Below are 25,092 nucleotides of genomic sequence, written 5' to 3'. Positions count from 1 at the left end.
GGAAGGAAGGTTGGGCAATCCTACTTCCATAGTGATACTGCCTCGGAAACCCAAGGAGGGGTCACTATGAGTCAGGTCCGACTCGACGGCACATAACAACAACAACAAGATAATCTTTACCTCTTTATTGCCTCTTGACTATATTAATATAAATCTTAATACTAGGCTCAAAAGAATCTGGTTAGGGAAAGTAAGATTGAATAGTAGTATGGAATGTCAACTATAGCTGTGAATTGTCAAATTACAGTATTCCAATTGAGTGAAGTATGTGAATACAAACTAGTAAACTCAAATTGTCCAAACACAGTTTTGTAAATTCCCTCTCCTCTTGTAGATAATTTGAGTATTAAAATTTTCATGGTAGCAACTTTCTCTCATCAAAACCAAAACGCTTTCACAGTCTGACCCTGAAATGACACAGATATTGAAATGAACACAAAAGGACTTTAAATTTTATGATCTAGTACCTTAAACTTGTGACTTTAGTAATAATCTACATTTATATTCCATCTAGCATTTGCACCACATACAATTTCTGTATTAGAGACTGTGTTTGAACAGTATGAAAAATAAATAAGAAGACTTCCACTTCTGATGCTGAAAGATGAAGTGGCATTAAACCAACACTTACTAATAACAATTATAAAACTTAACAAAATATAGGAAGAAATTATTTTCAATCACTAAGCAACAAAGGCAGTGAATGATTATGATTCTTAGGAGAAGGGAAATATATGAGGTAAAGTAGCGATATGGAATATAAGTGCCATGGTGACTTGCTGTGCAGGTGAAGTAGAAATTAGTGTTCTAAGTGACTGAAATTGAATTTGCAGGATAAGTACACCAAGAAGACAAAAGTGTACAGCATGGGAGAGACCTAGAAGTCTACATGAGGATTTAATAGGCTACTTCATCCAGAACAGGGCTGCACAAACTCAGGGAAATACACAGTGGAGCAATTATCTACTGAAGAGTTGAGAGCTAACTGATGCTATAAAAGGTCTATAGCACTGAGAAGTATTGGAGGTCCAGCCCAGCCGGAGTGTAGAGTTCTTACTGTGCACCTGGGACATTAATTTGAAGCCCCAAGAAACCCATGCATTAAGAATATGTACCACTTCCTAAAATAAGGGGAACATACTCGGACTAAGGTCACAACTAAATAGATTTCCTCTAACAAAGAATAAAACCAATAGCGAAACCAAAAAGTTCTGCAACTAACTTAAACACCTATCAGGACAAAACTCAACACTTTTTGAGAGAATGACACAAATCTATAGAACATACTACCTACAATATTCATCATACGATTAAAAAAAAATGCTATATATGCAGAACTCACAGAGTTAATTAATTAATTGTTGTTGTTGTTGTTATGTGCCGTGGAGTCGGACCTGACTCATAGCGACCCCTCCTTGGGTTTCCGAGGCAGTATCACTACAGAAGTAGATTGCCCCATCTTCCTTCCAAGGAGTGGCTGGTGGGTTTGAACCACCAGCCTTCTGGTTAGCAGTCAAGTGCCTTAGGCACTATGCTACCAGAGCTCCCTAATTAATTAATAGAATTAATATAAAAAAATCCTGTTATGGAGTTGATTCCAACTCACAGTAACCCTTCAGGACAGAATAAAACTGCCACATAAGGTTTCCAAGGTTGTAAATCTTTACTGAAGCAGACTGCCTCATCTTTCTCCGGCAGAGTGGCTGATGAGTTTGAACCACCAACATTTTGGTTAGCAGCCAAAGCTTTAACCACAGCACTACCAAAAGAAAAAAGAAGACAATAGAGTCTGACTCTGAAATGACACAGATACTGAAATTATCATAAAAGGGCTTTAAATCAGCTACTAAAAAATATGTTGAAGAACTTAAAATAGAGTATGAGTGTATATTAGGTAATAGTATTGTATCAAAGTTATGTTTCTTGATTTTTTATTTAATTATGTTATAGTTATATAAGAGAAGAAAGAAACACACATCAATTATTTAACAGTAAAGGGGCATAATGTCTGTAACTTAATTTAAAATATTTTAGGAAATATATGTTGGGTGCTGTCAAGTCATTTCCGACTCACAGTGACCCAATGCATAACCGAATGAAACATTGCCCAGTCCTGCACCATCCTCACAATTATTGCTATGCTAGAGCCCATTATTGCTCAGTATAGTCACTAGTTATTTACATTTAACATTATCCTTTCTCTTTCTGTGTATATATATATAATTGTATATATTGTGATAACATACATCCGGTTGGAATTCCAGACAAGGTGGGGGGGAACATAGAGAAAAATGTCAAAAACTTGCTAGCATGAAGCCTACTATAACCAAAAAACAAACTCACTGCCATCAAGTCGAACCTGACATAAGTGTAAATTTACAACAGTAAACTAAAACAGTTCTCATAGTAATATTTCAATTTTGCTTTTCTTCCTTTTTTTTTTTTTTTAATGTTTTTAATTCTGACTTGGGTGACAGATTACAGAGAAAATTCACTTTCCATGCAACAGTTCATATACATTTTGTTTCATGATGTTGATTACAATCCCCCAAATATAATAGCTCTCTTTCCATTTCCTCTTTGGTTACCTTTTCCCTTTATCCTTCTTTCCTATACATTCCTGTCCTCTGAGCTATCTCCCTGTGCAAATACTGCCCTTCTGTTCTCCCATGGTTGAGTGTTCTAAGGAGTATACCTTACCTGCCATCAATTGTTTGTCTGAAAGCTACAGGTGTGACTTCAATTGGCCTGAAGGGTGACTAGGAGCCGTAGTCTCAGGGTTTTCACCAGTCTCTATCAGTATGCCTGGTCTTTGTTTTTATGATTTTTAGTTTTGTTCCACATTTTTCTCTCACTCTATTCAGGATCTCATATTTTGATCCCTTTCCAAGTGGTTGACAGTGGTAGTCAGGCAACTATCTAGTTCTTCTTGTCTCAGGGTCATGTAGGCCAAAGTTCACAAGGTCCACTAGTCCCTTGGACTAATTGCTTCCATATGTCTTTGGTTTTCTTCATTCTTCTTCGCTCCAGATGAAGATTTTCTTCTAAGTGGTCAACAACGCTGAATATATTTGTGGTATTTGTAATTCAGGTCATTTTGAAGAGCACTAGGGTTTAAGAGTTGCATAATTTACATTCTAGACCAGATTCTCTGTAGCCATTATCACGAAGTCTTGCTTCTAATTCTCATTGTCCTTTTGAGTAAAACATCTCTAGTATTTTATTTGTTATGTGAATTATTTTCTCAGTACTTGTAATAGTTAATGGATAAGTTAGCGATTGAGGAATTATTTAGACTTTCTAGAAGTAGCCCAATGCTTATTAAAAACAAGAAAATATTTCTGTTTTCAAGAATGCTAAATGCAATACTGAGATTAATTCTTGCACTCGAAAACTGAACTTGTGATATGAGTACAGATTTTATCACATTCTGAGAGAACTCAAATTTTAAATAGTCTATAAAGGATTCATTTGGGAGAGTATTCTATATTGACTTTACATCAATACTTGGATTTGCAAAATAAGAAGGTGAAAAGAATGAAAACAGTTGAGAATGAGTAATGTTTTTTCCAGGGAACTCTTATTCTTTTTAAGCTTTAATAATGTAATACTATGTATTCTATTTCAACAAAGCATAAATGAATCCATTATTTTCAATAAGAGAGCTTAATTGGATTCCACTCCATAATATATTTAACTTAGACTATGCAAAGTATTTTTAAAACACCATTTAGGGTTTTTCTAAAGAAAGAAGCAAAAGAGTTTCTTATAAAATCCTGAGAAACATGGCTATTAAAAGCTGCATAGAGAAAAAAATGTTATTAAAATGTTGCAATGCTGAAAATATTTCTCAAATAGGACATATCTTACAAAATTGATTCCCTCCAAAATTCATTGTTCAAATACAGAAATGAAGGAAATTTGAGAAAACCAATCCATAGTATGTAATATGCACTAAAACAATGAATAGGAATTAATGGCTAACCAAACACAAACAAAAATTGAAACATCTTTTTGGAGAATGAGTGGCTTTATAAATATTGTTTTCCTTGCTTGCTGTCATAGGTACAAATCTTCGGGAGCAAATATTACAATCTCTGTAGAAAATAGTAATACCAGTATCATTTTCATTTAAAAAAAGATATGCCATGACTTCATTCCAACATCTCCCATGTCATCTGAATTTGTTAAAAACCTTAGATGGGAAATTTCAATAAATTGGAGAAGAGAGGAATTAATAATCACAAAATTAAAATATTTAAAATATCCTTAAATATCAAATAGTTTATATTTACATATTTGTCACTTTGAATCATGTTCTCTCGAATTAGTATTAATTGCATTATTTAACTCTTAATACTCATTTACCTGTAATTATAATAAAGCCAATATTCTACTCAAGTAATAGACATGTGAAGATGATGACAAAAATAACAAGAGCTTCAGTTATCATGCATGTTTTAACTACTACTAAAATACCACATGCTATACTAAACATGTTACATATACATTTGTCCTCAACTTATGACAGAGTTTTGTTCCAACAACTCCATTGTAAGTTGGTTTTGATGTAAATTGAATATCCCTTTTTTTTAATATTTGTTGTTACTTATTGCTGTTTACTATCACTATATTTATAAATCTGATCTTTATTTGTTTTTAAAAGTTGGAAACATTGCATATAAAGTTACATATATGTTTTAATATAACATACAAACATAAAAAATACACAGATCATAAAAATTTACTGCAAAAATGAAAAGTTGGACAAAGTTGTCATTTTGTTATTTGCTGTACTAACCTCCACTTGTAGAAGTTTCTGGATCATCTGGGTTATCCCTAATGAGGGTAATGTCCCTAGTCAGAAAATTAGTGAGAGTTGTCTGTATCATCCTTTCCTTCTTTGCTTCCTATACTAAGTGGTAACATTTCATTGCTTCCCAAATCTGCCTACCCACATTATCAAGATGCTCCATGTTTGGGTCCATATTTTCAAGTAACTGAAATCCCTGACTTAGCTTTAAAAAAGCTTCAGCTAATCCTTTCACTGTTAAAATTTTTGACATACATCTGGGATGAACATCTAATAACAGTAACATCAACAAATCACACATTCCAACAATGTATATGTTGGGTGCTGCGGAGTCATCTCCGACTCATAATGACCTTATGTACAGCACAACAAAACACTGCCTGGTCCTGTGCCACCCCCACAAGCTATACCTGAGCTCATCGTTGCAAACACTGTCAATCCATCTCTTTGAGGGCCTTCCCCTTTTTCGTTGTCCCTCCACTTTGCCAAACATGGTATCCTTCTCCAGGGAATGGTCCCCTCTTACAATATGACCAAAGTAGGTAGGATGAAATCTGGCCATTCTTGTTTCCAAGGAGATTCCGGCTGCATTTCTTGCAGGGCAGATTTGTTAGTCTTTTTAGCAGTCCATGGTACTTTCAGCATTCTTCATCAACACCACAACTCAAAAGCATCAGCTCTTCTTCATTATCCTTTTTCATTGTCCAACTCTCATATCCACATGAAGCGATTGAAAATACAATGGCTTATGTCAAGTGCAGCTTAGTCTTCAGGGAAACATCCTTGCTCCTCAGCACTTGAAAGAAGTCCTTTGCAGCAGATTTGCCCAATGCTATATGACATCTGATATCTTGACTACTGCTTCCATTAGTGTTGATTGTAGAACCAAGTAACATGAAATCTTTGAAACCTTCAATCTTTCTCCATTTATCATCACACTGCTTATTGGTCCAGCTGTGAGGATTTTTGTTTTCTTTATATTGAGGTGTAATCCATACTGTAGACTGTAGTCTTCAATCTTCATCAGTAAGTGTTTCAAGTCATTCTCACTTTCAGCAAGCAAAGTTGTGTCATCTGCATAACACAGGTTATTAATGAGTCTTCCTTCAATCCTGATGCCACGTTATACTTCATATAGTACAGCTTCATGGATTATTTGTTCAGTGTACAGATTAAATAAGTATGGTGAAAAGATACAACCCTGACACACTCCCTTCTTGATTTTAAACCACTCAGTGCCTCCTTGTTCTGTTTGAACAACATCCTTGTCTATGTACAAGTTCCTCATGAGCACAATTAAGTGTTCTGGAATTCCCATTTTTCTCAATGTTATCCATGATTTGTTATGATCCACACAATCAAATGCCTTTGCATAGTCAGTAAAACACAACTAATCATATTTCTGGTAGTCTCTGCTTTGAGCCAAGATCCATCTGATATCAGCAATGATATCCTTTGTTCCACATCCTCTTCTGAATTCAGCTTGCATTTCTGGAAATTCTCTGCTGGAATAAAATTCTGGAAATTTTACTGCTGTAAACATTTCTGAATTATCTTCAGTAAGATTTTACTCAAGTGTGATATTAATGATATTGTTTGAAAATTTCCACAATTTGTGGGATCACCTTTCTTTGAAATGGGTATAAACATGGATCTTTTCCAGTCAGTTGGCCAGATAGTTGTCTTCCAAATCTCTCGGTATAGCTGAATGAGTGCCTCTAGTGCGGCATCCATTTGTTGAAACATCTCAATGGGTATTCCATCAATCAAGCCTTATTTTATACCACTTCCTTCAGTGCAGCTTCAACTTCTTCCTTCAATACCATTTGTTCTTGATCATATGCCACCTCCTGAAATTTATGAACATCAACCAATACTTTTTGGTACAGTGACTCTTTGTAGTCTTTCCATCTTCTTTTGATGTTTCTTGCATCATTCAGTATATTGTCCACAGAATCTTTCAGCATTGCAACTTGAGGCTTAAATTTCCCTTCAGTTCTTTCAGGTTGAGAAATTCTGAGTGTGTTCTTCCCTTTTGGTTTCCAACTCCATGTCTTTGCAAATTTCATTATAATTGACTTTGTCTTCTTGAGCTGCTCTTTGAAAAATTCCAGTTAGCTCTTTTATCTTGTCATTTCTTCCATTTGCTTTGGCTACTCTCCATTCAAGGGTAAGTTTCAGAATCTCTTCTGACAACCATTTTGGTCTTTCCCCCCTTTCCTTTCATTTTAATGACATTTTGCTTTCTTCATGGATGATGTTCTTGATGTCATCCCATGTTCCTCTGGTTTTTGGTCAATGGTGTTCAATGCATCAAATCTGTTCTTCAGATTGTCTCTGAAATCAGATGAGATATAATCAAGTTCATATTTTGGCTCTTACGGACTTGTTTTCATTCTCTTCAGCTCAACTTAAACTTATATATGAGTGAAGTGTAAATTACCTGGTATGGCTTTTCTAGCCATAAGTCTGTAAACTCCATGGTGGAATTTGCTGTGAGCAACTGAGGGGCTCCTGATTGTTAAAGTTACCCACCTGGGGTATTTCTGTTGAGGGTGACACAAAGCAATCTTCTGGGAAGTTTGCTCTCTCTCAAGTACTTAGAATTCTGATGTTATGAATAGTTAGTTTGCCCACTCTGCCAGGCTCAAAAGGAGCCCTCCTAGAGGCAGAATGAGTCCCTCTGACTGCTGCCTAAGAAAGACGTGCTGTTGAGAGAAATACACTCCTGAGAGACATTTGCTGCTGAAAAAGATTAACTGAGAGACACACACTGCTGGAAGAGAGATACAGAGAGAAACACAGTGCTGGGAGAGAGACTGTCGGCTGAGAGACAGCAGGCTGAGAGAGGCTGAGCATTGTTCATGAACTTGAATTGTAGCCTTGTGCTTTCCAAATAAACCCCATAATCTGTGAGTTCTGTGTGGCCACTGAAGCGAATTATCAAACCCAGTAGAGAGGTGGTAGGTGCTATAGGAGGAACAGTTGGTGTCAGGGTTGGTGAAAAGGCTGGAGGGAGGCAGCATGTCTGGCCTCACAGGAAATGGCCTTGGGCTACTGATGGTGATTCTTTCTTCCTCTTGTAGGGTTAGAGGAGGTCTGAAGATGTGGCCTCCCTGCCCCTTTAGCAATGAGCAATTGATGATCTTTTCCACAGTTAGCTACTGGCTTTGTTTTAGCTGAAGATATTGAACTTCTCCATTGCCTCTTTCCACAGATATAGTTGACCTCATTCCTGTGTATTCCACCTGATGAAGTCCACGTGTATAGCCACAGCTTATGTTGTTGAAAAAAGGTATTTGCAATGACTAAGTCATTGGTCTTGCAAAATTCTATCATGCAATCTCGAGTATCATTTCTATTACCAAGGCCATATTTTCCAACTACTGGTGATTCTTCTTTGTTTTCAACTTTTGCATTCCAATCACCAGTAATAATCAACACATCTTGATTGCTTGTTTGATAGATTTCAGACTGCAGAAGTTGGTAAAAACCTTTAATTTTCTCTTCTTTGGCTTTGTTGGTTGTTGAGTAAATTTGAATAGTAGTATTAACTAGTCTTCCTTGTAGGCATATGGATATTATCCTACCACTGACAGCATTATGTTTCAGGATAGATCTTGAAACATTCTTTGTGATGATGAATAATGCACCATTTCTCTTCAATTTGTCATTCCTGGTATTGTAGATCATATGACTGTCTGGTTCAAAATGGCAAAATCAGTCAATTTCAGCTCCCTAATGACTACGATATCAATCTTTGTGTATTTCGTTTCATTTTTGACAATTTCTAATTTTCTCTGATTCATACTTTGTACATTCCACATTTCGATTATTAATGGATGTTTTCAGCTGCTTCTTTCTATTTAGACTCTTGACACATCAGCAAATGGAGAGATTCCGAAAGCTTTATTCTATCCATGTCTTTAAATTTGACTGTACTTTGAGGAGGCAGGTCTTCCATAGTCATATTTTGAGTGCCTTCCTACCTGAGGGGCTCATCTTCTGGCACTATATTGGACAGTGTTTCAGGGCTGTTCATAATGTTTTCCAGTAATATATCAGACAGTATTCATAAGCTTTTCACTGGCCAATTCTTTGAGAAGTGGACAGCCTCTTCCTTCTTCTGAGTCTGTTTCAGTTTGGAAGCTTCACTGAAACCTGTCTGTCTACCATGGGTGACCCTGCTGGAATTTGAAATATCGGTGACATAGTGTCCAGCTTCAAAGTAACATGTGAGCCACCACAATACAACAAAATGACAGATTAGTGGTAGCCATCTGCTTCTAGATTGGTAAATATTTCACATCTCAAATGCCAACTAAGAAACTGCTACAAGGCCTATGTTAGAAAGCATGATAAATTCAAACCCAGATTCATCAAGACAGAGGATTATGATTCCTTAATTATGTCTACCACAGGCACAGGTAGAGAAGGATCAGCATATGTGCTCTGTATTTACCAAACAAGTTCTAGTTTTACATGAAACTACATTTGTCAATGTATTGGAAATTCCTTTCAATGAAAGGAAATTCCCTAAGTTACCATATAATGATTTGTATATGCTATGCAAATTTTACAGTCTCTTTGCTTTAGATTTTTAAGAAAAATATATGTTTGTTCTCAAGGCTGGATCTGAAAGTGGAGCAACTAAATAATATTTTTAAATGTTTTGGTCAGCATCAGAGATGATCTCATGATACATTCTTGTTGTTAAAATCCAGCCAAGGATGATACCTTTTATATTTCTATACATTGTACATGTGGAAGCATTAAAGGAAAAAAAAGTCAATAATTAGGGTAAATAATCTTAATTTTAAAAGGTAAAAAGAAAAATCTGCTATAGATGGAAATTATAGCCTTGATAAGTACACAGTAAACTTTCTTTTGTTTGCTGATTTAGGAGTACACAGATAGAGACTCTGAGCACAGACAAACGGTATTGCTCATCGGTAACTGAGACCATGTGCATGGCACTATGATTGAAGATAAATATAAAGTGTATTTCTGTCAAAATCAATTAAGACAGCTGCCATTATATTTGGAGATATTGAGAAGGTCATTTTATAAAACAGTTTAAAATTGTAGTTATTCATATACCTAGACATATTTATTTTCCTAAATAAATTCTCCAGAAGATTTAAATATGTCCTGAATTATTCAGATTAAAAAATAAATAAACAAAATACAATTATTTCATGAAGCAAGATGCTTTTGGGTTGCTAATATATACATCCTAAAAAATTATCATAATTTTATCTCTGTAAGTATTAAAAACAATTTAAATCCCAATGTAGCATGCTTTTAAATTCTCAATGATTTACCTCATCTTTTAATTTGTTTTGAATTAAGGAACTTTAGAAAGGATAATATGAAATTATATTTTGTATTTGTAATTAGTCAATAAGATAACAGTATGAGTCATATATAAAAAGTATATTTAACACTTTCATAATAATATGCCCTGCGTTTTTCTGATTAACATGCACTCTAATAAAATGAAAACATTTGTTCTTTTGTATTTGTCATTTCACTAATGGGTCACTATCTTTGTTTGTCATTGCTTTTCTTTCCCTAACAGCTGTGTCCTGTGGCAATCCTGGCACCCCCACCAATGGCATGATCATCAGTAGCGATGGGGTACTGTTCTCAAGCTCAGTCATTTATGCTTGTTGGGAAGGGTATAAGACCTCGGGGCTGATGACTCGGCACTGCACAGCCAACGGGACTTGGACTGGCACAGCTCCTGATTGCACAAGTTAGTGACTAACTCTCATGGTAGACTTGAGGATATTATCATGAAACCTATTTTTCTGAGCAAGATAAATTTATTTTTTTTAATATTTTATTAATTTTATCCATAAAGAGAAAAGGATGAATGCATGTTTAATATTATTAATATATTTATTAAGTACTTTTAGATTTTTCCCCACTTTCTTATCATACTTAAAGTTAATTTAAGAGATGAGTTGGGTTAGACATTTTAAAAATAGGGCCAAAAAAGTCAAGGTTTTCCCTCTCCACATGGAACATTTAATGTACGTTATAGAACCAATGTTTATTTCTCTGATCATGATGTGATTACAAACCATGCTTAACTAAAGACACTAGACAAGGGATAGCAGCTGACATCAGCATAGTCTATCACGAATAAAATAGGAAGAAGTGATTCCAACCATGAGGCCTCCCAATAGTGGCTCAGTAAAGTACCAAGCAATGGTTAGTATTGTTGTAATAATTCAGTCCTGAATCACTTTGAATAGCAGCTGAAAGAGTGTAACTTGAATAGAAAACCAAAAGCAAACTCACTGCCGTCAAGTCGGTCCCGACTCGTAGAGACCCTTCCTTGGGTTTCTGAGGCAATATCTGTATGGAAATAGATTTTCCAGTCTTCCTTCTGATGTATTGCTGGTGGGTTTGAACCTCCAGCCTCTTGGTTAACAGTCAACTGCCTTAGGCCCTATGCCACCAGAGCTCCTACCTGAAAAGAAGCCATGATTAATTCATTTCATGATAACTTTGTATTTCTTTGCTTCTTTTTTGTTACCCACTTATTAGTTATAAATTGTGGTGATCCAGGTACACTGGCTAATGGTATCCAGTTTGGGAGTGATTTCACCTTCAATAAGACTGTTAGCTATCAGTGTAACCCTGGCTATCTTATGGAACCCATCACTTCATCCACTATTTGTTGTACTAAAGATGGTACATGGAATCAGAGCAAGCCTCTCTGCAAAGGTCTGTATTACTGCTTTTCAACCTTATTTGGATGTGTTGCAGCCTTTGTTAAATTATTTTTATTTTATTTTATAGCATTTATATAACCCTTCTCAGTGCTAACAACTCATAAATATACTTACAAATATTAAATCAACTTTGGTAATACTTTTATCTCAATTTTGAAATTTGAAATTGCCAAACTGACTCACAGAGAGGGTTAATGAGTGGCTTAGGGTAACAGAACAAGGAAACGGAGGAGTCAGGATTCAAAGTCTGGCATACTACCTCTGGAGCCTGTGTTTTTAATCACAATGGTTTGCTGGCTCTTGGTTGATATTTTAACCCCCAGTAACTACAAGTCTTATGGTAGATCTGATTGTGAATATAATTATAAGACTTTATGGCTAGAAAGACAAGATAATCACCAAATAATGGAGGCATATGGTACAAAATTTAGTGCTATAATTGTTTTGTGGTAGGTTAGATGCAGACCCTGGTGAAACCTGACAGATGAGGACTTTAGGGGGAGAGTGGACCATGCTCAAGCCAGTCCGGGCAGCTTGAGCAAAGCAGAATAACTAGGTTAGCCCTAATGGTGATAAAGAGGTGGAGCTGGGTAGGGTTGTTCAAGGGCTGGAAATTTTCATAGTTTTTATTTATCCTGCACTAAAGAGGAAGCACATAGACTTTCCTATTGGCTTGCTCAGATGTGGGACAAGGAGGGAAGAAGTAGAGATGACACTTGAAAGCTGTCAGCGGTCAAACAAAAATAAGTGGAGATCTCCTCTTTATTATACCTACCAGTAATCGGTTTCCGTTGAGTCAACTCCAAGTAATGACAGCCCATGTGTATCAGAGTAGAACTGTGCTTTGTAGGGTTTTCAGTGGCTGATTTTTCAGAAGTAAATGGTCAGACATTTCTTCCATGGTACCTCTACATAGACTCAAGCTACTAACCTTTCAATTGCAATTTCCTCTGTCTAGAGCACACTTGCTCCAGACTTTCACATGTAGATTTTCAAGAAACATTTGTTAAATTAATAAATGGAAGGAAGAAGGCAAAATAAAGACTAATTATCATATGCTGGGTATTTATGTATGATTATGCTTGTGTTTATATGTCTTTCTCAGATGAGAAAACATAAATATGCCTAAGAAAAAATATATAAACATCTCACTGTTGCCTTCTCTGCCTAAATTGTCTTTTACAAACCTCATCCAATATCAAAATTTCAGGAAATGCTCATGTAAGGCACAATTGGTCCTTATTCACCTGGAGCAACAGAGGAAGCAGAGTCAGGAATAGGAGCAGGATATGGAATTTGTGGCTAATTGCCTCCATGAACAACTTCCTCTTTTGCTATGAGACCAGAAGAACTGGATGGTGTCTGACTACCATTACAGAACATTACATCAAAATTTCCATAGAAAAATCCTGATCAAAAAGGGGAAAATGCAGAAAAGAATTTCAAATTTTCATAGACTCCAGACTTCCTGGAGCCATGGAGGATGTATGGACTTCTGAAACACTTACCTTGAGATAATCATTAAAACTTAAACCAAAAATATCCCCTGAAGTCATCCTCAAACTGAACACTAGTTCAGCTTACCTGGTCAAAAAGGTGTGCCCTGAGCATTGTACTCTTTAAAGAACTATCTCTGTGGGATCAAATGGACAATAACAACTCAAAAGATTAGATAGGAACATTAGGGGGAATTGAGTCTGTGTTACTGAAGGAGGAACAATTCAGAAAAAGATGGTGAGACTGGTTGCATAGCTTGAAGAATGGAATAAATATCACTAAATTGTACATGTAGAGACTATAGAATTGTGTGTTTGCTGTGTATATTTTCAATAATAAAAAATAAAGATTATATATATATATATATATAATTAGGAAATTGATAGGAAAGAAGATTTTTAGATAATGTTTTTGTTTACCACTATCACTCATCTCAGAATAATTTCCAGACTGGTAATTTGGGGTATGAGGTCCAGCATCAATGGGGGAATTGTTTGTAAGAACTGTTTTCTTGCTCTATGGCCCTATATACAAAGTAAGTAACATCCTCTGACTGTTACAAATCACTTGCATGTAACATTTTACATAATTTTCTTTAATCATTAAATTATTTGTTATTTTGTTTTTTGTTGTTTGTTTATTTTTAATTAGAATGCAAGTGAATGAACAAACTATGGCTTTTGGAAATCATAAAAAGTTACAGATAAAAAAATAACTTTTTACTATCTATACAATATGGATATCATTCAAAAGTTAAAATAGTACTTGTATGTTGTATGACCAAGTCCTGATTCAATTTGTGCTCAGTAACCATCACAAAAGCACACAAGTTAACTAAAAATATTTCTTCCTTTCTTAGACTTTTATATATTCAGAACGTTATCTTCAATCCCATTTTATTTTACCGTGAGATATGTTTTTACTTCTGTTTCACATACCTGATCTAAATTAATTAAGAAATATTGGAGGAAAGATTTATTATTTTGCTTTATTGTCTTCCTCCATAGGTTTTTAAATGAACTACAACCTTATTTGGATGTTATTTTGTAATTCATCTTAAATTAAAATGTGAATAATGTGAGCCTTACATTTGTGGGAGATGATCTACAGTGTTTAATTTTGTTTGATTTTTGCAAATAGCTGTCATGTGCAGTCAGCCTCCTCAAGTGCAGCATGGAAAAGTGGAGGGAACAGATTTCCACTGGGGCTCTAGTATAAGTTACAGTTGTGCTGATGGCTACCAGCTTTCTCACTCGGCCATCCTCTCCTGTGAAGGTCGTGGGATATGGAAAGGAGAGATTCCTCAGTGTCTGCGTAAGTTCTATAGCAAAATGAATTCTACTAATCACAAGTTAGCAATGGTACTTATATATCAACCCTAAATTTATAACTTGAGGAAAATAGTTATGTATAATTTATAGTCATATTAGAATGTGTGCATCCTAAATTTATAATTTGAGGAAAATATTGATATATAATTTATAGCTGTATTAAAATATATAAAAACTCACACTTGAGATTGATTTGACCACAATCAGATTCTTTCTATTTAGTCCCATATTTGTTTACTAGTTAAACCTAAGGGTTAAATAGAAACTAGTTAAACTGGTGTAATAAGTAAACCTGATCCAGACAAACCGAGTACTTACATTGTACTGATATTGACTCTGTTCAGCACAGTAAGTCTTAACTTAGCTTTCATTGTTTTCAACAGCTGTGTTCTGTGGAGATCCTGGCATTCCTGCAGAGGGACGGCTTACTGGGAAAAGTTTCACCTACAAATCTGAAGTCCTTTTCCAGTGTAAATCTCCGTTTATACTAGTGGGATCTTCAAGAAGAATCTGCCAAGCTGATGGCACATGGAGTGGCATACAGCCCACTTGCATTGGTAATAATTTTATTTCTGGCCCAGAAATATTTTGCGATGGGGCGTCTTATTTCAAAATCTGATTATTTGTGGTTATAGAGATAAAGATTCCATATATATTCTATGGAAGGTAATATACTTTGTATAATCACTACTCAGTTAAACTGATTATAATCTCTTTTAAACAACACAAAGTGAGTGTGGAGACGCTTGAAGTCTGCTAAAATAGATACTAGACATTTTTAACTTGCCTTAATTTCTCCATCTCCAGTCCATTTCATTAGACTACTACATTTTCTTTTAGGGGAAAGTGCCATTACCACTGTTCTCCAAAACTATCACTACAGAAGTACCCTAGCTTATGGTTGTTTGTTGTTGTTGCTGTTGTTATGTGCCATCGAGTCGGGCCCAATTCATAGCAGCCCCTCCTTAGGTTTCCAAGGCAGTTGTTTAGTTAGTCGCCCCTAAATACCTGCCTATCATTCATTACTTCTTTTCCTTTAACTGTAGTGTTAGCAATAAAAAACAAAACAGAAAAAAAGCAGCAATAAGGAGAAACAATGTTCTGGTGCTCTTAGAATAGGAGAATGAAATTTCCAAGTCAGAAGAGACTTTATACATGACCTATATCTTTAATTTTTATAATACATCTCTACTTCAGAGGACGAGTCCACACAGAATTTATATTTGTCCAAAGTCATAATATTAGCAACACAGAAATGAGAGCACTTAATTTAATATTTTTTCCCTTATACCTCACTGCTGAAAAAACTCGTGTTCTAGTGCTCACTTTATTTTGTTCACCATATTTTATTGGCATTCTCTAATCATTATTCTGTAAGAATTTGAAAGATGTCTACTTAAAAATAAATTTAATATTAGAAATAATTAAATTGAAGCACTTTTTTAATTTTAGGAATATTTACTGTCATTCTATTCAACTTATTGCTACCTCATAGCTATGCCTACATGATAAATATTTTTCTTCTATCCAATATATTAATGACTATTGAAAACAAATTATGAAAAGCTATTTATTTTGATTTTCTACACAAAGCTGGGAGCTCTGGTAGCGTAGTGCCTAAGGCATTTGACTGCTAACCAGAAAGCTAGCGGTTCAAACCCACCAGCCACTCCTCAGAAGGAAGATGGGGCAATCTACTTCCATAGTGATACTGCCTCGGAAACCCAAGGAGGGGTCGCTATGAGTCGGATCCGACTCAACGGCACATAACAACAACAGCAAGACACAAAGCTATTGAGCATCAAACAAGCTGGAATGTGCTTGATTGTGCAAGTCCTATATTTTTGGGAAATATCACCTGTTGATTTACTATGTGCTTCAATTTTGAAGCATTAAATGCATTTTTCATATTGAAGTCCTGAGAAAAATAATTCAAGATTTTTGAAGTAATGCAATGGACAACCAAATGAGAGAATAACTAATTAAATCCTGAAAACCAAGTGATGTCAATAGGTAATTACTGGGGGTTGTATATTATTAATCAACCTAAATGTCAGTAGACAAAGAAAACATCCAGAGAATGAAAAGCATATGAATTTCTGTCACCAGATTCCACACTACTTATTCTTTTTTTTTTTTTTACATAATTTATTTTATTGTATTGTTGGTGAAAATATACACAGCAAAAACAAACACCAATTCACTAATTTCTATGTATACAATTTAGTGCCATTAATTACACTCTTCATGTATGGAACCATTCTCACCCTCCTTTTTTTGAGTTGTTCCTCCCCTATTAATATAAACTCACTCCCCTCTCCCCCAAACTTCCTATTTAGTCATCCAAGTTGCTGATGTCACTCTGCTTATATATAAAAAAGAACATACAAAGCAATTTAAAATCTGATAAAGCATTAAAGACTAATAACTAAAGAAGTCTGAAAGGAAGATGAAAATAGAAATTTAAATTTTTAACTTTCATGAAAAACATCTTGCACATTTGTCAAAGCAAAATTTCCTCAATTGCATCAGACATTTTAGGAAAATATTATATTTCTTATAATAACCACATCTGATCCTTATTTTTCACTTGAATTTCAGATCCTGCTCATAATTCTTGCCCAGATCCTGGTACCCCACATTTTGGAATACAGAATAGCTCTAGAGGATATGAGGTACTACATTTTTATTTTGTTATATTTTTATGTAAATGTAAAATGCAATTAATAGTTAAACATATGTATAAATTTTTATATACCGTATCTTATTCATGTTGTCATTTATGTAAATAAATTATATACAATGAAGTTATTTGCATGTGTTTCCAATTGTCAACAATAGAATAAATATTTGTTTCTGGGTTCATATAGTAACAATTGCTATATTAATTTATTTTTTTAAATATGTATAATTCTGTACTTTTTTGTCTGCTGAACTAACATCTGGTTGATAGATAACAATAGCATGTTGCTGTCTAGCTGCACATAAAATCATAAATTAGGCCATATGGTTCTTGATAGAATGCACATGTAATATTAAATTCTAGAGAAAAAAATAATAATACAGAAGAAAGTACATTCAAGTCCATTAGGGTAAGCTTACTTTGTGATATGTGTTCTCTATATAATTTTGTTGTTTAGGTGAAATTTTACAAAACAGATTCATTTTGTATTCAATAGTTCATACATACTTTGTTTTGTGACACTGATTACAATCCCCACAATGTAACAGCTCCCCTCCAACTTCCTTCCTGTGGTTACCCTTTCCTTGCAACCTTCTTACTTATGCATTCCTGCTTTCCCTAGCTTCTTTTTTTTTTTTTAGAACTTTTTTTTCTCTAACCCTACACATGATCATGGGCACACTACCTCCTGCCTAGACATAAGTGATCATTCAGCCTGTCTACCCATCTATGCACCTATAGATCAATGCTTGCCATCACTGCCAACACAGTACTGTACATGTAAAGGGGTCCATCTCTGTTGCCTATAGCTCCCATGTACAACTCTATGTCTTCCTCTTCCTCAGTGTCACTGTGATGATCACTTACATTTGGTACATTGACCTTCCCTTCACCCAAATCAATACTTGTCTCTACTTATCTAGCCGTATTCCCTTCCCTCCCCTCCCAAACCTGATAACCAACAAAGAAAATTACTTTCCATGTGTAAACCTTTCCTTAAATTTTTATAATAATGAACTAATATAATATTTGTCCTTCTGTGATTGACTTATTTCACTCAGCATAATGTCCTCCAAGTTCATCAACATTGTCCAGTTTTGCAGATTCTATGTTATTCTTTAGAGTTGTATAGTATTCCATTGTGTCTACATACTATAGGTTGCTTATCTATTCTTCTGTTGATGGACACCTAGGTTGTTTCCATCTTTTTGCTATTGTAAATAGTGCTGCAGTGAACATGGTTGTGCATATATCTGTTCTTGTGCTAGTTCTCCCTTCTTTAGGATATATACTTAGTAATGGGATTGCTGGATCAAATGGTATTTTCTATTTTCAACTTTTTAAGGCATCACCATACTGCTTCCCATGGTGGTTGTATCATTTTACAGTCCCACCAGCAGTGTATAAGAGTCCCAATCACTCCACATCCTCACCAGCATTTGTTATTTTCTATTTTGTTGAACTTTGTTATTAGTGCTGGGGCAAGATGGTATCTCATTGATGTTTTGATTTGCATCTCTCTAATGGCTAATGATTGTGAATATTTCTTTATATCTTTCTTGGCCACCTGAATATTTTCTTTGGTGAAGTGTCTATTCATGTCTTCTGCCCATTTTTTAATTGGAGTGTTTATTTTTTTGTTGTTGTTGAGGTATTAGAGTTTTCTACAAATTTTAGAGATAAGTCCCTTGTCAGATATGTCTTGCTGAATACTTTTTCCCAATATGTAGGTTCTCTTTTTATTATTTTGGAAAAGTCTTCTGAAGCACATAAAAATTTAATTTTTAGAAGGTTTCATTCATCCATTTTATCTTCTGCTATTTATGTATTTTGGCTTATGCTTGATGATATATGTATGCCATAAATTAGGATCCCTAAATTAGCCCTTATATTTTCCTTGAGGAACTTTACAGTTTGAGGTTTCACATTTAAGTCTTGGATCCATCAGGAGTTAGTTTTTGTGTGTGGTGTGAGGTATGGATCTTGTTTCATTTTTCTGCAAATGTATATCCAGTTTTGCCAGCACCATTTGTTAAAGAGACAATATTTTTCCCATTTAAGGAAATTCAACCCTTTGTCAAAATTCAGCTGACCATAGGGCAATGGATCTATTTCTGGGTTCTCAATTTAATTCTACTGATGTGTGTATCTGTCATTCTACCAATATAAGGCAGTTTTGACTACTGTGGCTGTATGGTATGTTCTGAGATCCAGGAGTGTGAGATCTCCTACTTTGTCCTTTGCTGGTATAGAGGAATCCAACTGATTTTTGTACATTGATCTTGTATCCCGTCACTATGCTACATCTCTCAATTAGTTCCAGTAGTTTTCTTTCTGAATCTCTTGGGTTTTCTATGTATAGGATCATATCATGAGCAAATAAGGATAATTTTACTTCTTTCTTACCAATATGTATACCTTTGATTTCCATTTCTTGCCTTATTGCCCTGGCTAGAACTTCCAATACCATGTGACTTAGAGGTCAAAACTAGAACCTGAAAATAAGAAGAAAGGTGGGTGGGAGAAAACAAACAAACAAACAAAAAAATTAGGGGTGGGAGATCAATGCAGGGCACCCAGGTTCCACCAAAGCACACAGACTGGCATGGAATTCCTGCTAGCCCAGAAGGTTGGTGGAGGTGAGGGATGGCTGAACCTCCATTCACCAAGAGGGTGTGTAGTATAAGAGTAACAAGAGTAATATTGCACCTTTCCAGTCATCAGCCTCAAGTATTTCTATGCTGTCCTTGACAAGTGGAGCCTATTCTTAGGTCCCTGGAATCTGAACAAGAATGCTTTTGCTTCAAATATCCAAAATGGCCACCACTTGTAAGCATTCAAAATAGCTGTGCCCTTCTTACAGCTGAAAGTCCACAGCTCAATTTGTCTCCTTTGCTGTTTCTCTTTTTAGTTATCAGCCACCAGTACAATCTTAGATGTAGCCCTTGATGAGCAGAGCTGATTTTTAGGTTAATTCTCGGGTCCTCATGCCACTTGGAAATAGACAAACTGTCTGTGCTGTCAGGATATGTGACAATCTGCAGCTCCATTTGTCTCCTTATTCATTGTTTTCATTCAGGTTCTTCTAACTAGTGGATGTTTAATCCACTTCTGTATCCTTCCTTTCAAAGCTCAGGGCTAGAGGATTATCTTCTGTATCTGTGCCAACTGGTTTGTCTTTTCTTTGTTATAGAGGATCTATGTAGTTTGTCTGCCTATTCTGCCATCTTACGGGAAGTTCCAGAAACTGTTCCATATGATCTCTTAAAACTGTTTGATTACTAGCATACTGAACATAACTTTTGAATGTGCATTTGATTTTTTAGCAAAAAGAACATTAACCATTCAGTTAATGTTAGAAGAATATCTAAAAATGGAAGGTAATAAAGCTTGAAATTAAATGTATTAACCATCTTCATCAAGTGACTTAATGGCTCTTTGATTATGTGACTGAATTCAAAGTTAAATATGTAATTTCAGGTTAGATATTCTACTGATTTAGAATAAAAATATTTTATATTTAAAATAAATAACCCACATCCCACCCTTCATGAAAGCAAAAAATATTCCTATTTCACTGGTTCTGATAGACATTGGTTATTTCATGGTAACTGTCTTACGTTTGATAAGGAAAATTCTCACAGGAACCTGGTTAGTAAATCTAGTACATTTTATGTTAGATCTCAACTATGACTTAAGCTTCAGATAAATCCTTTGAGGAAAATAGATATTTAACAACAAATATCTAGGAATAATGGAAAATATTATGTGTGCATATTGCTCTTGCTAATTTACTGTGAAAAGTCAAAGTTTTGGTTACCATTGATCACCAATGTCTTTCCTAGTTCTGAACTTGGCTGCCTCAGCCTATGGTAAGTAAGTTTAAAGCATATTCCTATAATTCATTATAAGACGTTCATAAGATAGAAAAAATCCATCATCTTCCCTGTGAAAAAATAAAGTCATACTAACACACATGCACAAAGATCTCACCCAGTAGCAAGATTGAGTAATAATTTAAAGGAAAAAGACACCAGGTACTGGTAAACATTTGTGAAAAGTTGTCTGATATTGTTTGATGCAGTTCCCACCAAACATGCTCTTTTCTCATTCATTACAACCATATTGTATATGAATTTAACAAATGAGTTATGTATGCATGCATTTATTTATTTATTTTCAGCAATGTATGCTGAAACTTTATCCACATGAAGTGAGCCATTTGGGCCTGGACCACCCCTTTTCTATATTATGTTATTTACACAAGTAAGGTGACTAGACTCCATTCTCTAGTCAGCTATGTACTGTAAATTAATAAATCCCAGGTAAATTTACAGTAATTAGTCTAAAGTTGCCAAGTATACCCTACTAAAAATATTTTATCAATAAGGATACTATGTTTTCTTTCTGAGAGTGAATGGTAACATTTGTCTGTTCCCTTCCTGCTAACTAATAATGTTAGCATGTTTACCAAGAAATCTGATGTGGGGTTAATAACATGCTTACAAGAGATTTGAGGTAGATCATTCATCCTCTCAAATTACCTATTGATTTGAAATTTACATAAATTTTATTTTTGATTTCTTAATGAATTCAATTTTTAGATGTAAAGGCTAAGAAGCCTCCCCTTTTTTTTTAAACATTTGTATATCTTTTTCAGTGTGTCAACTTTTTTCACATATTTACTCAGTTTTTCTTCTCAAAATCCTAATAAGGCCTGACTCATATGGACAAGAGACACAGAGGAATTAAGTGATTTAAATTACCAGAGGAAGTATTAAGTTTTACATTCAAATTTTTGGGCTCTTATTTGAGTAAGCATCTTCATTATTAAAGCTTCAGGAACAGACTCAGTCCCAACAGAAAGGCATTGTGTGCAAAACTGGCTTCTAGACTGAGAGCACTTCTCTGTGGCTACTTTTCCTTTTCTTCTTGCATCACCAAACCTTCCAGATATAAGTAGTCATGGAAGATATTGGTGCAGCCCAACACACATCCATAACTCTTCTCTACAAATAAATAAATAAATAAACACCACAGAGTTTCTCTTTTTCAAGGCACTTCCAATTACATTAGGAAGATAGATAAATATATAGGCAATTTTAGCACATTTTAGTAAATGACACAATTAGCATTTCATGATGAGGAAATACATAAAAGCAGCATATGATTCATTCTGGAAAGATTAAGAGAAAAATGATCAGATGTGAAGTCAAAGCAAACTGTCAAGAATTAAGTGGGAGTGAGTGGTAAAGATCTGGAGGAGAAGGTACCCAAGACATTAAAATAACAATAAATAATCATATATTTGAAGCAACAGGGGTACAGGTTAAGCTTTGATGGATCTCAAAAAGGGCAAGAATTGCCAAGTCCCCAAGGAATAGTCACAAATTTAATTTACTAATAAATATCAATTGCTTAGAATGAGTAACAGAAGAATAAAAATTAAAAAAGGACATTTTCTTTACCCAAATAAACAGCTTCCTAAATATCACTATTTAGTATTTTTAAGATTTTACAAGAACACTTGATTGTACTCATGAGGAACGTGTACATAGATCAGGAGCCTGTTGTTTGAACAGAACAAGGGGATACTGGATGGCTCCAAATCAAGGAGGTAGTGCGTCAGGGTTGTATCCTTTCATAATACTTAATACCACTTGTATGCTGACTAAATAATCTGAGAAGCTGGATTATATGATGAAGAACGTGACATCAGTATTGGAGGAAGACTCATAAATAACCTGCAATACTGAGATGACACAACTCTGTTTGCTGAAAGGGAGGATGATTTGAAGCATTTACTGACGAAGATTGAAGACTGCAGTCTGCAGTATGGATTACACCTGAACAACAACAACACCAAAAAAAAAATCCTCACAACTGGTCCGAATAAACATCACTGTGGATGGAGAAAAGATTGAAGTTGTCAAGGATTTCATATTACTTGGTTCTACAATCAACATCAATGGAAGCTTCAGTCAAGACATCAGAAGACTTATTGCATTGGGCAATCTCTGCAAAAGACCTTTCAGGTTGCTGAAGAGCAAAGTTGTCTCCTTGAAGATTATGGTGTGCCTAATCCTAGCCACGGTATTTTCAATCACCTCTTATGCATGTGAGAGTGGGACAATGAATAAGGAAGACTGAAGAAGAGTTGATGCTTTTGAGTTGTGGTGTTGGAGAAGACTGCTAAGAGTACCATGGACTGCTAAAAAGACTAACAAATTTGTCCTGGAGGATGCACAACCAGAATGCAAGAGTGGCCAAACTTCATCTCACCTACTTTGGTCATGTTATCAGAAGGACTGATTCCCTCAAGAAAGATATGCATGGTAAAGTGGAGGGTCAATAAAGAAGGGGAAGGCCCTCAACAAGATGGATAGACACAGTGGCTGCAATGATGTGCTCAGGTATAACAAGGATCCTGAGGCTGGTCCAAGACTGGGCAGTGTTTCATTCTGCTGACCACAGGGTTGCTATGAGCTGGAGATGTCTCAATGGCAACTAACAACAACAACAAGATTTTACATTATATTTTGAGGAATCTATATGGTATATAATGCTTTAACTTGCAGTTTACATTTATGTGTTGATTTTAACAATGATTTGATATTAAAGTGAAATTTTGCAGTGTAATTTTTCCTTAGTATCTGCTTTCAAGCATGATTAGTTTTAATGAGTTGTTTTAGTTTTCCTTCTGATGTGAATATTCCATTTTTCTTGTAGGTTGGGAGTACAGTATTTTTCAGGTGCAGAAAAGGTTACCATATTCAAGGTTCGACAACTAGAACTTGCCTTGCAAATTTAACTTGGAGTGGAATACAAACAGAATGTATACGTAAGTGTGATTTCTTTCACTCCAATTAACAGTAATTTACTTATTTTGAAAATAACAGATATTTTTGCCTCCAAAGGAAATACTGAGGAATTGTTTTACTTTAATTGCTTGTTTTTAATTCACTAAACGGATACTTCTCAGTGTTGATTTCCTAAAATTAGCAGCATCAGTATCACCCAGTAGTTAAGTAGGGATGAAAATTCTCAAGCCCTGCCTCAGACCTACTAAAGCAGAAACTCTGTGGGCAGGAAATGCAGCAGCATCTCTTTTAACAAGTCCTCTAGGTGATTCTGAGGCACACTAAAATCTGAGAACCATTTCCCTAAACCAAGATAAGTGAATAACATTCATGGACAGACAAGTTATTTATGTGTTATTCTTCTTCTAGTATGTTTATATTAGATTATTAAAGAGAGGCTCTACTGGGTCATATAATTCTTCAAAGTATACATGTTGTTGTTGCTGTTATGTGCCATGGAGTTGGACCCTACTCATAGCCACCCCCCCTTGGGTTTCCAATAGAAACTCTTAAAATATTATTCTTGCTGTAGTTTTGAAGTATATATGGACTGATAGACAGAGTTATGCACCATCAACTTTTATTTTGTAACTTATTCACTGTAATTCAAAAAATGTATGACTACTATGTACATATTTTATTTTTTATCAATTTAGTGAAACATCAACCAAAAAAACCAAATTCACTGCCATTGAGTCAGATCTGACTCATAGCAACCCCTCCTTGGGTTTCCAAGGTGGTATCACTACAGAAGTAGATTACCCAACCTTCCTTCCGAGGATTGGCTAGTGGGTTTGAATGACCAGCCTTCTGGTTAGCAGTCAAAGCCTTAGCATATTCATAATTTCTTACTCTTACTATGTTAAATGTAAGGAAGTAGAATACGTAAAAAAATAATTTAAAATATTAATCAGATATAAATATAAATCTGGATATTTATTTCAAAACTATAATCTCTTCTCCAATCCCTATTCAAATTATACATGTGGATATTTTGTGTGTGTGTGTGTGTATATATATATATACACACACACATATATATGTTGTTGTTGTTATGTGCCGTTGAGTCAGCCCTGACTCATAGTGACCCCTCCTTGGGTTTCCGAGGCAGTATCACTACGGAAGTAGGATTGCCCAACCTTCCTTCCGAGGAGTGGCTGGT

At 35.1% G+C, this 25,092-nt stretch overlaps 1 protein-coding gene across 1 annotated transcript in view; it reads left to right on the top strand.

Moving 5' to 3' along the window:
* The window catches only part of CSMD1 (CUB and Sushi multiple domains 1), a 972,765-nt gene that overhangs the window by 912,042 nt on the left and 35,631 nt on the right, over window positions 1-25,092 (top strand). The window contains exons 49-54 of the mRNA XM_007944438.2: window positions 10,395-10,571; window positions 11,372-11,551; window positions 14,197-14,370; window positions 14,771-14,944; window positions 16,989-17,062; window positions 23,800-23,911. Coding sequence (XP_007942629.2) covers window positions 10,395-10,571; window positions 11,372-11,551; window positions 14,197-14,370; window positions 14,771-14,944; window positions 16,989-17,062; window positions 23,800-23,911 — 891 coding nt within the window. The remainder of the gene's footprint in view (window positions 1-10,394; window positions 10,572-11,371; window positions 11,552-14,196; window positions 14,371-14,770; window positions 14,945-16,988; window positions 17,063-23,799; window positions 23,912-25,092) is intronic.

The sequence above is a fragment of the Orycteropus afer genome, unplaced genomic scaffold, assembly GCF_000298275.1.
Source record: "Orycteropus afer afer isolate SDZICR_OR568_19922 unplaced genomic scaffold, OryAfe1.0 scaffold00125, whole genome shotgun sequence".
In the NCBI taxonomy this organism is placed as follows: domain Eukaryota; kingdom Metazoa; phylum Chordata; class Mammalia; order Tubulidentata; family Orycteropodidae; genus Orycteropus; species Orycteropus afer.
Note: the sequence above shows the minus strand (reverse complement) of the source record. Positions and strands in the feature narration are given on the sequence as shown.